The sequence below is a fragment of the Puntigrus tetrazona genome, chromosome 22 (genome assembly GCF_018831695.1).
Source record: "Puntigrus tetrazona isolate hp1 chromosome 22, ASM1883169v1, whole genome shotgun sequence".
NCBI lineage: Eukaryota > Metazoa > Chordata > Actinopteri > Cypriniformes > Cyprinidae > Puntigrus > Puntigrus tetrazona.
The window spans coordinates 15778699-15796687 of record NC_056720.1 but is presented as its reverse complement, the minus strand read 5'-3'; the positions used below and the strand labels follow the sequence as shown (position 1 = coordinate 15796687).

The 17989-nt window shown below is 38.0% G+C and overlaps 1 protein-coding gene across 5 annotated transcripts in view; it reads left to right on the top strand.

The window, feature by feature from the left end:
- Nucleotides 1-17989, top strand: part of cfhl4 (complement factor H like 4) — a 31622-nt gene that overhangs the window by 6501 nt on the left and 7132 nt on the right. Inside the window, exons 7-12 of one of the 5 annotated variants that reach the window (XM_043222497.1) lie at nucleotides 1058-1249; nucleotides 5521-5694; nucleotides 9586-9759; nucleotides 10030-10203; nucleotides 10732-10905; nucleotides 11195-11368. In XM_043222497.1, coding sequence (XP_043078432.1) covers nucleotides 1058-1249; nucleotides 5521-5694; nucleotides 9586-9759; nucleotides 10030-10203; nucleotides 10732-10905; nucleotides 11195-11368 — 1062 coding nt within the window. The remainder of the gene's footprint in view (nucleotides 1-1057; nucleotides 1250-5520; nucleotides 5695-9585; nucleotides 9760-10029; nucleotides 10204-10731; nucleotides 10906-11194; nucleotides 11369-17989) is intronic. The other 4 variants (XM_043222500.1, XM_043222499.1, XM_043222502.1 and 1 more) reach the window with 4 other exon arrangements.

The window sequence follows — 17989 nt, the reverse complement described above, 5'->3', positions numbered from 1 at the left end:
AGTTTCAGGCATTGTTTAAAGTAAACAGTAGCTGGACAAGAAGAGGTTAAGGAAAGATTTTAATTTATTTAGAAAGAGGTCACGTGATGTCAGAAAAGTTTAAGCAAAAGCTGTTGCTTGAAAATTGTCAGGGATACAGCAGTCCAGATTGAGGCGAGAGATTCATTCCACCAGCCAGTAACAGTGTATGAAAATATTCTGGAAATTCATTTTGAGCCTCTCTGTGATGGTGAGGCTTACTCGCTGATCTTAGGCTTCCGGAGGGGATGTAGATTCTTAAAAATAAGAGGAAGTAGGTGGGCGCCGAGCCCATGGCTGTTCTATATGCAAGCATCAGTGTTTGGAACTTTATGTAAGCTGTAACCAGGAGTCAGTGCAGGAAGATAAAGAAAGGTGTGATATTGGCCGTTTTGGACACGTAGCTATTTGCTAAAGCATCTCCAGCTCTACCAAGGAGGCTAAAGACCACGGCTTCTAACGTCAGTCTTTAAAGCACCTCTTTTTGAGATCAGAGGAGTGAGGTTTACTCAAAACAGCTCTAATTGGCCTACGACAGTTACACCAGCTGGCCAATAAGAGCAGGGCTTTGCTACAGGAACTACCGAATTTGAAAAATAATGTTTTATTTTTATCATTAAAGCATGTTAACATATTCTGTTACACCAAATAATAATCTTTAAAATTGTCAAAAATGAGAAGTTTGATTGACCCACTTTTTGCCTTTGCAGAAAATGGCAGCACTTTTGGCCAGTACAAAACCATAGCAATACACTCAAAAGTGCCAAAATATGAATCTACCTCGGCCTCTAGAATTAAAGAAGAATTAGGGGCCTGTGGTAAAAAAAAAAAAAAAAAAAGAATAATAAAGGAGGTTATGTTTTAGACTCATTGGGCAGCCTTTTTTATAAAGCCTGTCTGAATTTATATATAGTGTTTGTTTACTTTCTTTAAAGGTTTATTGATCAGAAAACCCAAATGTGGGTCCAAATCTAAAGCTGTCATTAAACTGATTTGATTTTCTTTTAATAATGATTAAATTTTATTTCTTGATCTACAGAAACTCCCTGTAAGGATGAAAAAACGATCGATGTTGAAATTTTAACTCAACATCCACGTACTGCTTCACAATATAAACCTGGACATGTTTTAGTTTTCCAATGCACTGATGAGAACAAGAAGATTCAAGGACAACGAGCAATTAAATGCCTGTCAAATGGAGAATGGGATCACCCATACCCACAATGTGAAGGTATGAAACAATGTCGTAATAATATATTTGCATTTTTAGGAAATGTTGAGATGTTTATTATCCATAATGTAGCCTATACAAAAAATAAAAATAATATTGTGATACAAAATATGAAAGAAGTAAAATAAAAAAAATGTTAAAGGTGCACTAAGCGATTTTTTGCCAAACAATGTTGATATTTGAAAGTACCAAAACAACACACCCATACCCCAACAGGACCCTCACCCCTTTTTTTAATCTCTGCGCCACACGTGTGTATACAACCCTTGGAAAAAGTCAAGACGCTTGTTCTGACAAAAGCAATGCATTCTGGCTAGAAAATTTGTCCAATTTGATCGAGCTGCACTCCCTTACAAATCGCATGTGCCATCAGTGTACCTCGAGAGCAAAAGAGGATCAGCCACCGAAGTTCAAAATCTGCTGTGAGAGCCTTGTTGATGACATACTATAATAAAGTTGCCTGTTTATTTTACCAGTTTAATTCCAATAATGCTCACAAATCTGTTTTTTATAACAGTAAAAGCTATTTTACAGTATAGTCGCACTGCTGTCTTGAGTCATGCTTATCAGAAAAAGACACTGACAAAAGATATATATATCCCTACTTTATTGGTATGACAATACATACCAATGTACGAGACTTGGCTTAGACTTGGCTCAGAATGAAACATGGCATGACTCAAGCTATACTCACCAACAGCAGGTAACAACCCATTAATCAATAATTATTTATTTAAAAAAAAAATAAAAAAAATGTATGAAAAATTTGGCCACAACTGGGACCGATGGAACATGGTGAGTAACGAAATCACATGTTTCTGCAGTCATAAAAATTATTTATCTTACATCATCTGTTTTAAACAGTTTGATCACATTCTAGAGTTATTATTATGCATGAAAAAACTAATGCAACATTGATAGGAACACTGAGGTAAAAGAAAGAAAAATCCTTCCATCACCGCATTTCAAAATTGTTACTTTTTTGTACATTTTCGAATTTCGAATACCATTTTGAAATCATTGATACGAGTATTATAACATCATTATTGTGCTATTTTTAACATTTGAATTTTTAATTTAGCTCAATATTTTGCCATTACAACATATTATTGCCATTTTCAACTGCGATTGGATTTGTATTGCATAAAAAAGTTTGCCGCTATACCACCAGTCACTATTGTGACTATCACTCTATGACCACACTCAACAAAAATAAATATATGCAAATGCATAAATTAATGATAGAGACCCTAAATATAATTTAGCAATTCAATCAATCCAATAATAAATGAATATTTTAAGTTTACAGCTGTAACAACAAATTATATTTTATTATATGATATAATTCATATGATGTTTTAAATAAGATTATGATTATCTATAATATAGACACTCAACATAATATATCATATTTGCAATCTGAATCTAACCATGCCATGTCAACAAATAGAAATTTAGCCATCTATTAATTATCATGTTAGTTACTGTGCACCCAAAAGCAGGTGCGCTTTTTACCACAAATTCCATACTTTTACATGTTGTTTGTTATTGAAATCACTGTTGCTTTTATTATCTTAAAGAAAACTGAAAATCATAAATAAGACTTTTGTCTTAAATATGCATTCATTTAAAAAGTCAAAGATTAGTCAGATATGCATGTGCATCTTAAATTTAGTCATTTAGCAGATGCTTTTATCCAAAGTGACTTACTAATGAGGACATTGGAAGCAATTCAAATCAACAAAAGAGCAATGATATGCAAGTACAAACCGGATTCCAAAAAAGTTGGGACACTATACAAATCGTGAATAAAAACTGAATGCAATGATGTGTAGGTGCCAACTTCTAATATTTTATTCAGAATAGAACATAAATCACGAAACAAAAGTGTAAACTGAGAAAATGTACCATTTTAAGGGAAAAATATATTGATTCAGAATTTCATGGTGTCAACAAATCCCAAAAAAGTTGGGACAAGTAGCAATAAGAGGCTGGAAAAAGTAAATTTAAGCATAACGAGGAGCTGGAAGACCAATTAACACTAATTAGGTCAATTGGCAACATGATTGGGTATAAAAAGAGCTTCTCAGAGTGGCAGTGTCTCTCAGAAGCCAAGATGGGTAGAGGATCACCAATTCCCACAATGTTGCGCAGAAAGATAGTGGAGCAATATCAGAAAGGTGTTACCCAGCGAAAAATTGCAAAGACTTTGCATCTATCATCATCAACTGTGCATAACATCATCCAAAGATTCAGAGAATCTGGAACAATCTCTGTGAGAAAGGGTCAAGGCCGTAAAAACCATACTGGATGCCTGTGATCTCCGGGCCCTTAAACGACACTGCACCACAAACAGGAATGCTACTGTAAAGGAAATCACAGAATGGGCTCAGGAATACTTCCAGAAACCATTGTCAGTGAACACAATCCACCGTGCCATCCGCCGTTGCCAGCTGAAACTCTACAGTGCAAAGAAGAAGCCATTTCTAAGCAAGATCCACAAGCTCAGGCGTTTACACTGGGCCAGGGATCATTTAAAATGGAGTGTGGCGAAATGGAAGACTGTTCTGTGGTCAGACGAGTCACGATTCAAAGTTCTTTTTGGAAATCTGGGACGCCATGTCATCCGGACCAAAGAGGACAAGGACAACCCAAGTTGTTATCAACGCTCGGTTCAGAAGCCTGCATCTCTGATGGTATGGGGTTGCATGAGTGCGTGTGGCATGGGCAGCTTGCATGTCTGGAAAGGCACCATCAATGCAGAAAAATATATTCAGGTTCTAGAACAACATATGCTCCCATCCAGACGTCATCTTTTTCAGGAAGACCCTGCATTTTTCAACAAGATAATGCCAGACCACATTCTGCATCAATCACAGCATCATGGCTGCGTAGGAGAAGGATCCGGGTACTGAAATGGCCAGTCTGCAGTCCAGATCTTTCACCTATAGAGAACATTTGGCGCATCATAAAGAGGAAGGTGCAACAAAGAAGGCCCAAGACGATTGAACAGTTAGAGGCCTGTATTAGACAAGAATGGGAGAGCATTCCTATTTCTAAACTTGAGAAACTGGTCTCCTCTGTCCCCAGACGTCTGTTGAGTGTTGTAAAAAGAAGGGGAGATGCCACACAGTGGTGAAAATGTCCTTGTCCCAACTTTTTTGGGATTTGTTGACACCATGAAATTCTGAATCAACATATTTTTCCCTTAAAATGGTACATTTTCTCAGTTTAAACTTTTGTTCCGTGAGTTATGTTCTATTCTGAATAAAATATTAGAAGTTGGCACCTACACATCATTGCATTCAGTTTTTATTCACGATTTGTATAGTGTCCCAACTTTTTTGGAATCCGGTTTGTACTAAAACAAGTCTGAATTAGCGTAGTGTTGTGCACGTAGCATTTTTTTTTTATATAACAGAAAAAATTGAGTGTAAACTAGTGTTAGAGGCCTGTTTTTATAATTGTACAAAAAAAAAAAACTTGATGTCTCGGCTTTAATGATGATGCGTTCCAGGCAGGTTTTTGAGGCCGTAAGTCACGACTTCAAAGCATAACCCATCAATTTCACCCGACTGCAAGTGGTTATTCCAGCAGGCGAGTATAGTTTATCTCAAACAAGCCTAAAATGATACACAAGAATATTCAAAAAAAAGCCAACACGGATAAATTGTGTGAGATTAAACAAAATCAGTGTTAATCCTATCAGGAAGAAACAATGCAACCTCTTTGTCTGATTTAAACCCTTCCTGCTCCTCGAATTCTAATCAGTGCTGGAAAGCTGCTCTGATATGTATTTGGGTCCCACCTGCTGCCTTATCGTAACCCTTCTTTTTAATGTTTTGTTTTTCTGATATTTCCATCTTTATTAGGTGTCATCTCTATTTATACCAGATCTATTAACATCAGTACCGTGCATAACAATTGAGCACTTCTCTGTCATCACAAAATGTTGATTGGCTGCCAGCGTGATTTGGGGCGCGATTTTTTTCAAAATCCTTTTAGTACACCTTTAACATCTTTGTGTTATTCATAAAAAAATTGGCAATGGCTTCTTAAAAATTAATTGTTCGTTTTTTTTCTGCATCTCTTCGTAAGATGATTACTAGCTAGCCCCAGTCTCCACTATACAGAAAGAAAGAAATATCTTGAATACAGTTGGGCATTGACTCCACTATTTACTATTTAAGGAATTGGTTAACCGTAATAATATGAAGCTCTGAGTAAACACATTTTTGCGTGTAATTAAAAGCATGCAAATCTTGTTTCAGAGATTAGATGTGAAATTCCACATAACCAGAATGTGTTCAAACCATCTGATAACTTCTTCGGAGATATGAAACTGGGATCGAAACAAATTTACTCTTGCGAGGCTGGGTATGAGAAAATGGCAGAAGAGGCCACATGTACACGAGACGGATGGACACCAAAACCACTGTGTGCAAGTACGTTCTTCTTTTAAATTTCATTTGAAAATGAATTAAAAAATTATACTTACAGTTACACTTCCCTACAAATGTATTGGGACAGCGTGGCCAATCCATTTATTTTTCTGTCTGTAGACTAAAAACAGATATTTACGTGCTAGATTTTTATTCTGGGTATCTACATCTGAATCTGACACACAACTTAAAAGACCTTTTGTTTGAGCCCACCCATTTTTCATGTGAGCAAAAGTATTGGAACATGTGACTGACATGTGTATTTTGTTACCCAGATGTGTCCTATAATTATTCAAACAATAATTAGCAATGAATGTCTACACTCAAGCTGTGTCCAAAATGGCATTCTACTTGAGTAGGTTTTTCGAATATGACGTCTCTTCTCCCATGACCTCATGGGATATTAAAGTGTTCATTGTATGTGTACTCCAGGAAACAATAGGTTATCTGGGTATTTTTTACCTACTGTTTTTTCGAATACTATGAATTCAGACATACTACTCGCCTCGCATACTGTTTTTAATATACTATATAGTAGGGAAGTATGCAATTTCGTATACAGCGGCAGTTTGAGATTTGGGCTTTGTCTGTATAAGGTGCATTTATAGCTAAGATGTAACCACAAAAACCAGAGAACTGTCTATGGGTGAAAAAAAGCTATTCACAAGTTCATCCTTAAATATAATCTGATTAAGGAAATATTAAGCATATTTTGGCATGCTGACCTGGGTGAGGGCTCTGTGTCTATGTGGCCCAAACCCATAGAACCCCTCTATCCCAAGCATGGGATGAAAAATGAAAAGTGCGGAGTTGGGATGGAGAAGGAATGCAAGAAAACTGTGATTATTTATACACACGCAGTGCTAGTTAGGATGATTAGCTCAGAAAGCTACACCTGTGCCTAACTGACATTGCACATACATTGGCCATAGTTGCCTCAACCATTTGGAATGTCCTGAAGAAGGAAGCTACTGATGTGCAAAGTAACAAACATCAAAACAGGTAGACCAAGGAAAACAACTGCAATTGATGACAGAATCATTGTAAGAGCTGTCAGGAAAGACCCTAAAACAACTGTGAGATAAGCAACAACATCCAGAGGGCAGGAGTGAAGGTATCACAATCTAGAGTTCGCAGAAGACTTCATGATCACAAGTACATAGGCTACATCAGAAGGTGCTTTACAAAAAAGTACAGAGATGAGATGAGAAGTTTTATGGACCGATAAGACAAAGATTAACCTTTACCAAAGTGACAGAAACGTTTGGAGAAAAAAAGGATCTGCTTATGATCCCAAACATATGATATTCTGATATTCATCTTTTGATGTCAAACTCAAATGTTTTCAGTCTATAATAAGAATAAAGCAATTAACCTCATTTACCTAATACTTTTGGAGGGGAGTGTGTGTGTCTGTGTGTATATATATATATATATATATATATATATATATATATATATATATATATATATATATATATATATATATATTTATATACTCACCAGCCACTTTATTAGGTACACCTGTCCAACTGCTTGTTAACGCAAGTTTCTAATCAGCCAATCACATGGCAGCAACTCAATGAGTGTGGACATGGTCAAGACGATCTGCTGCACCTCAAACTGAGCATCAGAATGGGGAAGAAAGGTGATTTAAGTGACTTTGAACGTGGCATGGTTGTTGGTGCCAGACAGGCTGGTCTGACTATTTCAGAAACTGCTGATCTACTGGGATTTTCACACACAACCATCTCTAAGGTTTACAGAGAATGGTCTGAAAAAGAGAAAATATCCAGTGAGTGGCAGTTCTGTCGGCGCAAATGCCTTTTTGATGCCAGAAGTCAGAGGAGAATGGCCAGACTGATGCGAGCTGATAGAAAGACAACAGTAACTCAAATAACTGCCTAACTCGTTACAACCGAGGTATGCAGAAGAGCATCTCTGAATGCACAATATGTCGAACCTTGAAGTGGATGGGCTGCAGCAGCAGAAGACCACACTTGGGTGTCACTCCTGTCAGCTAAGAACAGATAACTGAGGCTACAATTTGCACAAGCTCACCAAAATTGAACAATAGAAGATTGGAAAAACATTGTCTGGTTAATGGGTCTTGATTTCTTCTGCAACATTCAAATGCTAGGGACAGAATTGGGTGTCAACAGCATGAATGCATGGATCCATCCTGCCTTGTTTCAACGTTCAGGCTGCTGATGGTGGTGTAATGGTGTGGGGGATATTTTCTTGGCACACTTTGGGCCCAATAGTACCAGTTGAGCATAGGTGTCAATGCCACAGCCTACCTGAGTATTGTTGCTGACCATGTCCATCCCTTTATGACCACAGTGTACCCATCTTCTTGTAAGGTGTACCTAATAAAGTGGCCAGTCAGTGTATATTATATTATATATATATATATATATATATATATATATATATATATATATATATATATATATATACACACAATACTGTGCAAAAGCTTTAGGCAGGTGTTAAAAAATACTGTAAACAAAAAAATTCTGAAATATGAATAAGTATTATTGTTTATTTTTGTCCATTTAAATGAGCCAATAAAAGAAAAATCTAAATCAAATCAATATTTGGTTTTACTACCTTTTGCACTCAAACCAGCATCAATTCTTACAGGTACACTTGTACAAAGTCAGGGATTTTGTAGGATTATAGTCAAGTGTATGATCAACCAATTATACCAAAACAAGTGCTAATGAAAACCAATGTCACACGTAGGTTGAAACCCAGTCATGGCAAAATTGAGCAAAGCAACAAGACTCAAGGTAGTTATACTGCATCAACAAGGTCTCTCCCAGACAAAGACTTCAAAGCAGACTGGGGTTTCAAGATGTGCTGTTCAAGCTCTTTTGAAGAAGCACAAAGAAACGGGCAACTTTGAGGATTGTGGTCGCAGTAGTCGGCCAAGGAAACTTAGTGCAGCGTTTGAAAGACACATCAAGCTTATTACGCTTTAAGATCGGAAGATGACGAGCAGTGCCATTAGCTCAGAGCTGGCAGAAACCAGTGGGACCCAGGTACACCCATCTACTGTGTCTACAGGCAACAGTGAAGCATGGTGCAGGTTCCTTGAACGTTTGGGGCTACATTTATGCAAATGAAGTTGTAGATTTGGTCAGGATTAATGGAGTTCTAAATGCTAAGAAATACAGGCAGATACTTATTCATCAGGGAGACGATTGGCCCCAAATTTATTCTGCGGCAGTCATTAAGAATTATCTTCATTGTAAAGAAGAACAAGAAGTACTGGAAGTGATGGCATGGCCCCCACAGAGCCCTGATTTCAACATCATTGAGTGTGTGTGGGATTACATGAAGAGACAGAAGGATTGTGAGAAAGCCCACATAAACAGAAGATCTGTGGTTAGTTCTACAAGATGTTTGGAGACAACGTACCACCCAGGTTCCTTCAAAAACTGTGTGCAAGTGTACCTAGAAGAATTGCTGCTGTTTTGAATGGAAATATTGACACCAAATATTGATTTGATTTAGATTTCTCTTTTTTTCATTCACTGCATTTTGTTCATTTATAAAAAATAAATGTTTAGCACTTTCGCTTTTGAAAGCATTCTTTGTTCACAACATTTTTTCACACCTGCCTAAAACTTTTGCACAGTACTGTATATACACATACATACATATATATTGTGTGTGTAGATACATGCACACTCCCCTCCCTAGTGTGTGTGTATACAGTATTTTTAAAATATCTTCAACATTTCATTTAATATTATGTAATTTTCATATTAGAGATTTAAAAATGCCACGGTTTCTTAGTGATGACAGTCTCAAGGAAATGTGGGCCTAAATCAATTGGTGATGCATTCACTGCATGTTATTAAAAGCCTGTGAATATTGTTTCAGAGAATACATGTGAAATTCCACGTGGCCAGCATGTGAATAGACCATACGAATACTTCAGTGAAGAATTAAAACGAGGATCAAAACACATTTACTCTTGTGAGTCTGGGTATGAGAAAATGGCAGAAGAGGCTACATGTACACGAGACGGATGGACACCAAACCCACTGTGTGCTAGTATGTTCTGCTACTAAATGAAATCAGAAGCTCAATTGATCAGTTGTACAGTTCTGAGTTTAATATATAATATATACTATTTTTTAGATTATATCTTGAACGCATTAAACATATGTTTTTCATAAACTTTTTTAATGACCTCATTATCATATTAGAGGTCTACTGATGCCATGTTTTCTTTGTGATGCCAGTTTCGAAGAAAATGAGGGCCACTACCATTTGGTGATAAATTCAATGAATTTTAATGAAAGCATGTGTATTTTGATTCAGAGAGTACATGTGAAGTTCCACTCGACCAGCATGTGTTTAAAGCACAAGAAAACTTCAGAGGAGAAATAACAATGGGATCAAAACACATTTACTCTTGTGAGTTTGGGTATGAAAAAATGGCAGAAGAGGCCACATGTACACGAGACGGATGGACACCAAACCCACTGTGTGCTAGTATGTTCTGCTGTTAAATCTCATAATATGCAAATGTACGAAATCTATTATATTATATATACAGTCTAATATATAAAATGAAATACAATTCTTTTGAACATATCTTCAACACATGAAGATATGTTCAAACTTGAATGTTTATAGTACACTTGAATGTTTATAGTATATATTTTTATTTTTTTTCTATATTTTTTATATTTGCTGTGTTGCACATTTTATTTTTTTGTATGTTGTACATAATTCTCTTTATATCTGTCTTGTCTTGTTATCGTGTTGCACTGTAGAGTTTTTGTCACTAAAACAAATTCCTCGTATGTGCAAACATACCTGGCAATAAAGTGATTCTGATTCTGATTCTGAACACATTAAAGCTTTTTATGAAACATTTTTTTAATTACCTAATTTTCATTTTAGAGATTTACTAATGCTGTGTTTTCTTAGGAAATAGGAAATATGGAAATATGGGCAACCGCCATTTGGTGATGTAATCACTTGCATGTTATTAAACGCATGTGAATCTTGTTTCAGAGAGTAAATGTGAAGTTCCACTCGGCCAGCATGTGTTTAGACCATCTGATTACTTCAGAGGAGAAATGAAATTTGAAGCAAGAAGATCTTACCATTGTGAGTCTGGGTATGAGAAAATGGCAGAAGAGGCTACATGTACACGAGACGGATGGACACCAAACCCACTGTGTGCTAGTATGTTCTGCTATTAAATCCCACAATATGCAAATTAATGAAATCTAGAGGTCAATGAGTCAACCAATTATACAGTTCTGAGACTAATATACTATTTTTAGAATATGTCTTCTACACATTAAAGCTTTTTCTTAAACATTTGTTTTTGTTTTTTATTACTTCATTGTCAATTTAAAGATTTACAAATGCCATGTTTTCTTAGTGATTACAGTCTCAAGGAAATGTGGGCAACAAACATTTGGTGATGAATTCACTGCATGCTATTAAAAGCTTGTGTATCTTGTTTCAGATATTAGATGTAAAGTTCCACTTGACCAGCATGTGTTAAGTCCATCTGATTACTTCAGAGAAGAAATGAAAATAGCAGGAAGAAAAACTTATTATTGTGAGGCTGGGTTTGTGAAAATGGCACAACAGGCCGTATGTACACGAGACGGATGGACACCAAACCCACTGTGTGCTGGTATGTTCTGCTCTTATATCTCACAATATGCAAATGAATAAAATCAGGAGCTCAGTCAATCAATTATACCATTCTGACTCTAATATATAAAATAAACTATTTGGAATATCTCTTGAACACTGTAATGTGGAGACTGACAACAAAGTTGGGGATCCAAATGCAAAGGCTTTATTTAAAGATGTGGTAAAACAGCCTCAAAACAGTACAATCCAGGCAAGGCAAAAGAGTATATCCGATTAAACAAGCGTGGGTCAGGGCAGGCAGCAAACAATCAAAAAACTAGGAAACTGTCAAAGCAAGGGTAAACTTGCAAAACACAGAAACTAGATACAAGGGAATAAAATAATCAGCCTCAAGGAGCAGGTGTAGGCATCTTTTATGCTAGACACAGGGGAACACTAATAAGAATGAGACACATAGAACCAGGGAACCATATGCAAGCTAGGAAGCAATAAGAACATTACACACATACACAGGTAGCAAATGACATGACATAACATGAGGGGAAAGGGACACCTAGGAAATGGAGTCCAAAACATATGACAAGAGTGCTCTCTAACGGAGTTCATGAGCACTCCAGCAGGTGACCGTGACAAACACATTAAAGCCTTTTCTTAAACATTTTTTTAATTACCTCATTCTCATATTAGATATTTACTAATGCCATGTTTTCTTAGTGATGACAGGCTCAAGGAGATGTGGGTCACCTCCAAAAGTGAACAATGCAGATACAGTACAAATGGCAAAAAATGAATACAGTACAGGAGAGAGAGTTGAATACAGCTGCTTTAATAAATACACACTGGATCAGCAATACCCTTACACCAGATCCCTGACCTGTCAGCAAGGCCAATGGACTGGGATTATTAAGTGTTTAAGTAAGTATGAACACACTTCACCATATATATCATATAGATGCATCATGATGTAATCTCGTAGTTTAAGCTGTAGGTTGTGATGATTATTTAATGAATGTATATTGTGACACTGACAGTGACATGCTGGGTTTATTTCAGAGCCCTGTACAGTGACAAAGGAGATAATGGCTGAAAGAGGGATAGACTTGGCCTATAGTAATCATCAAAAGATGTTTGCAGAACATAATGATCACATCACCTTTGATTGTCTGCCGGGAAAATCTTCACTAGGTATTAAGTTCAGACAAAAGTGTAATGATGGAGAAATGATTTTACCTCTGTGTGTGTGACAGTGGAAATAAAGCATATTTGAAACTGTCACATCTCTGGACTCTTTGTTTATGTTTTTTGTCTCATGCCATGTGTTCCCTGTGCCCTGCCTTTCCTCCATGTTAATTGTATTATTGTCTGCAGCCGTGTCTCGTCAATTTAGTCATTTACCCTGTGTATTTAAGTCCGGTGTTTTCAATTCCGTTGGTCCGATCGTCAATGTCCATACGGGATTTTTGTCCTGCCTGCCTGTTCTGCCTGCCTGCCTTTGTATCTTTATTTTGCTGTTTTGGATTAAATCCATTTTAGTTCATTTTATGTCTCGAGTGCTCAGTCTCGCGAAGCGCGAACGTGACAGAAACAAATAAGCATATCAAAATAAATCATTTTTCCCACATTAATTGGTCCGTTTAGTATTTCTTGCAAGAAAAAAGCTAACAAAACAACTAAAAAGTACTATATATATATATATATATATATATATATATATATATATATATATATATATGCCTTGCAAATTTTTGCTCATTGAACAGCCAAATGGAAAAAGTTTTGCTGACCTTTCCCACCCCCTTCTCTCTTACTTCACTTCCTGTCAATACCTAACCATCCTATCACAATAAAGGCCAAAGTAAATCTTTAAAATACGAAAATGACATGAAAGTACCATAATAATTAGTAGCAGGAATTAGATCATTCATGAGGTCAGTTCAGGGTATCTGCAGGATTTTTAAGCTTAAATGTAAGATTAAGACCTGATCGAATCAAAATAACACTATGATAGCTAGGCAGGGTAATGTCTATGGTGCATGATTTGCAGTTCAGATAGAGGTTTCCACAAAAACACTAAGTGTTAAACAAAACACAAATGATAAACTTGACATTTTAGCCTTTAACCCTTTAATATTTTAAATATTTCAAATACATTCAAGATCGTAGCAAGGAGAGTCTCGTTTGATACAAATCTTTGCATCTGAATATTTTCATGTTGAGACATAGAAGAAAAACTATTGTGGTGACGGAAAATGTTCATATCATTCTTATCTGATATTTAATACCTCACAACAAAAGTTTTTTTCTGGTGATGTGTGCTGTATGTGAACAAAATGTATTTGTGGTATCATGGAGACTGAGACTGTCAGTAACCTGCCAAACATGATTATAGCCATTGTTTTTCGTCAATTAGTTTTATGCCTACAGTGACTATGAGTGAAACATCACGTCATCGATGTTTGCAACTCACCGAGCTTACCCACGCAAAAACTCCTGATATATTCAATGACTAACCACACAATCATATACTTATTTACAGTGTGTGCAAACAGTGAGTCACTTCACAAAACCCAATTAACATTACGCATTAATTGTATGCTGTTGTAGGCTACACCTCGGCTTCATCTAAGTCATTTTTAAAGTGGAGTTTAAAGCATTAATCAACTTTCTATTACTCACATTCAGTGTTTTTCACAGAAATTCACAAAAGTATGTAAGTTGTAATAAATAAAAAGCTAATTTGAGATCAGAAAATAATCACATAATTGTTAAAAACTACTTTTGTGCTTATAAGGAAGATTGTAATTTTTAATTGATTTCTCAATCAGTATTCAACACTGCTGTCACATCAAATGAATGACCCAAAGACTCGGGAGACAAGCTAGGCTAATTATTTCTCTTTTCAGTACAGGCTGCATAGAAATGTGGTATGATATGGGTTTGAATGGCATCCAGCTGTTACCCTTCTTGTACGCCTTACTACCGCTTCATGTTGTGAAGGAAGATGGGCTTCAACATCACCTACTGAAGTCAAGGACGAATTGATATCTTTCTGCAAAGATTGAGGTCTGGACAGAAGTTGAGCTTTATCTTGAGTAGATACACTCCCAGGCATCAATGAAATCATTACCATGTCTTCATCTGCTTCTCTAGCAGTGTCCTGATGATCAACTAGATTAGGGAGGCCAGGGTCATCTGGAGAGACATAGGCTGGACGCAATTCAGAACGATGAATGTTTCTGATCCCATCAACTCCATCTGCCGGTGCGACAGCATACACAGCTCCATGTCCATCTAGACATCGAATCACTTTATAAGGGGTTGAATCCCATGCATCTTGGATCTTATTTCTGCCCTTGAAGTTATGTGCTCTCCGATACACCACCTGCCCCTCACTTAACTTTTCATGTCGCACCTGAAGATCATTTAGTCGAGGGGCAGCACGGTATTCTGTAGCATACTGAAGACGTTCTCGAGCCTTGGTAAATATTCTTTCCAAATTATTTTTGTGGTCCACAACCCACTCCGCATCACTCTGGACATGACTATCCAGTCCCAGCAGAAAGTCAACAGGCAAATGGGGCTCTTGTCCGAACATGAGGACATAAGGGGCGTACCCAGTAGACTGGTGTTCTGTGGTATTATATGCAAAAACCACCTGAGCAAGATGATCTGGCCAATGACGTTTTTCCTCTGGAGGTAATGTGCGCAGCAAATCATGCATTGTTCTATTAAAACGTTCACATTGACCATTCCCTTGAGGTCGATAAGGGGTGGTGCGAGTTTTTGAAATAGCATACAATCTGCATAATTCTTGAATCAGCTTACTTTCAAAGCACCGCCCCTGATCTGAATGAATTTGTCGTGGTACTCCAAATAAGTAAAACCAACGTTCCACTAAAACACGTGCCACTGTTGCTGCTGTTTGGTCTTTAGTTGGGATAGCTTGTGCGAACCAAGTCCATTTGACGCAGGTTCCAACAATGTAAAATCCACGGCCAAAATGTCTAGCGGTCTTTCTGCTGTCAGGTGTCCCATAAAGCTACGTACTTTTGGTCGCACCACTTTAGCTAGGGTGCAGCGCTGGCATTTCTTACACCATTCCTCAATGAACTTAAACATACTCGGCCAATAACACCGAGTTCTCACTAAACTTGCTGTCCGCTCAATTCCTTGATGGCCATGATCATCATGCAAGCTTGTGAGGACCCTTTCCCTGAGGACCGCTGGTAAAACAACCTGACGAATCTCTCTGTGTTCATCCTGGGGACAGAATCTCCGATACAGCACCCCCTCCATCTTCACCAGCTTCCCCCACTGCCGCACCAATTCAAGCACCGCTGATGACTCTACCGCTCTCTCCTGAGCATCTGGGGGTCTTCGACGATCCCAATACACCAGGAATCGCCCAATAACCGGGTCAGCCTCTTGCAGGGCACCAAGATTTTCTCTAGGTTGTTCAGGGAAAACCCGAAATTGTTTCACTGACCATTACATGCTGACTGTCATGAACACATTGATGCACCTCCTTCGGCATTGCAGTAGTCATAGCCAGTTCTGCCACAGACGCAATATTTTTTCTAGAAAGGGCATCCGCGTTAACATTGGAGCGTCCAGGTTTGCATTTTATTTCTAAATCAAAGTCTGCCAACTAATTAGCCCAACGCTGCTCCAATGCTCCCAACTTCGCAGTTTGCAAATGGCTAAGGGGATTATTATCTGTATATACCAAACATTTCTGACCCAACAGGTACTCTCTGAACTTTTCTGCAACAGCCCATTTCAGGGCCAAAAACTCCAGCTTCATTGAGCTATAGTTCTGCATGTTTCGTTCAGACGGTCGTAATCCTCTACTTGCAAATGCCACTGGTCGACATTTGCCTCCATGCTCTTGGGACAAAATAGCACCCAGACCTTGGTGGCTTGCATCAATGTCCAAAATAAAAGATTTACTAAAATCAGCATAAGCCAGGACTGGAGCCTTGGTCAAAGCAGATTTAAGGGCCTGGAAAGCATTTTCACACAAGTCAGTCCATTTCGTCCCTAAATTAATCTTGGGTCGTTTATTCTTCTGTCCCCGGATCATGTCCGCTACTAATGTATTCAGGGGGGCAGCAATCTGTGAAAAATTTTTAACAAACCGGCGATAATAACTTGCAAAACCAAGAAAAGATCGAAGTTCTCGAAGATTTTGCAGCTGGTTCCACTTAGCTACTGCTGCTATTTTCTCTAGATCTGTACTGACCCCTGTAGCAGAGACCACATGCCCCAAATAACGCACTTCTGCGCGAAAGAAGCAGCATTTGCTCAGTTTTATCTTTAAGTTCTGTTGTCTCAGACGATCCAGCACCAGCGCCAATCGTTGAAGGTGTTGCTTAACTGTTGTAGAAAAAACAATCACATCATCCAAATAAAGTAATAAAGTTTGGAAACTCTGATCTCCAAAAATTCGCTCCATCAATCTTTGAAAAGTACTTGGAGCATTGCACAATCCAAATGGCATCCTATTAAACTCAAAGAGCCCAAATGGAGTGCAAAAAGCGGTCTTAAATCGATCCCTTTCAGCAACTGGTACCTGGTTATATCCACTTGCCAAATCCAAAGTTGAAAACCACTTAGCTCCAGTTAAGGCATCCAATGATTCCTCGATCCTTGGTAGGGGATAGGCATCTTTACGAGTTCTTGCATTAAGCTGGCGGTAATCTACATTCTTAAAGATCCATCTTTCTTCTTCACCAAAACAATTGGTGAGGCATATGGGCTACCACTCTCCCTAATAACATGACTGTCCAACAACTGTCTAATATGTGCCTTCACTTCCTCGAACTGACTGAACTGACGATAACGCTGGCGCACTGGTATATCATCTATTAGGGGAATTTGATGATCAATTAAGTTTGAACAACCCAAATCACCATCATGCTTAGCGAAAACGTCTGAATATTTAATCAACAATCTTCTAACTTCCTCCCCCTCAGCATCTGAAAGCCCAGGGAATTCTAACCCCTGCAAATCAGTACTGGACTCTGATGTAATAGTTTGACAATGGACAATCACTGCTTTAGGGTCCTGTGATAAATCTTTCTTGAAAAAGATGTCTTGATTAGATTTCATAATTTCCGCAATAATTAAGCTACCCAATCTAATTCTTGGCAGCAAATATAAAGGTTCCATACCAACATTAACTACTGGTACATGAACCACACCTTGCGTCCACTGCAACAAGGCAGGTGAAATTAATACTCCAGCAGGCAGGCCCCCACCCTCTGGACCCTGAGGTTCTAAGAAAACTACTTTACCACTTTGTATATTCTTTGAACACAAAGCAGGTACTAACCTCATCGTTCCAGCCGGAATCTGGACAGGTTGGCAGGACTGGACTCTCACATAACCAACAAATCCAGGGACGGGGGACTCCTCAGCTTGGTGACACTGAGACAAGGCATCTCTCCAGCCTAGCTCTGCCTGCCTGACCTGAGGGACTGAAAATAGTGCTGGGCCATGTTTTTCAAACAAGTCATTATAACATTGTCCAATTACATTCATACCCAAGAGGCCTGGAGTAAGTGCCTTCTTCTGATGGAACAGTGTATCAACCGGATCTTTCACAACCAAAACACCTTGCCTTGGAAGAGTTTGCCCCAACACAATCACATCTATT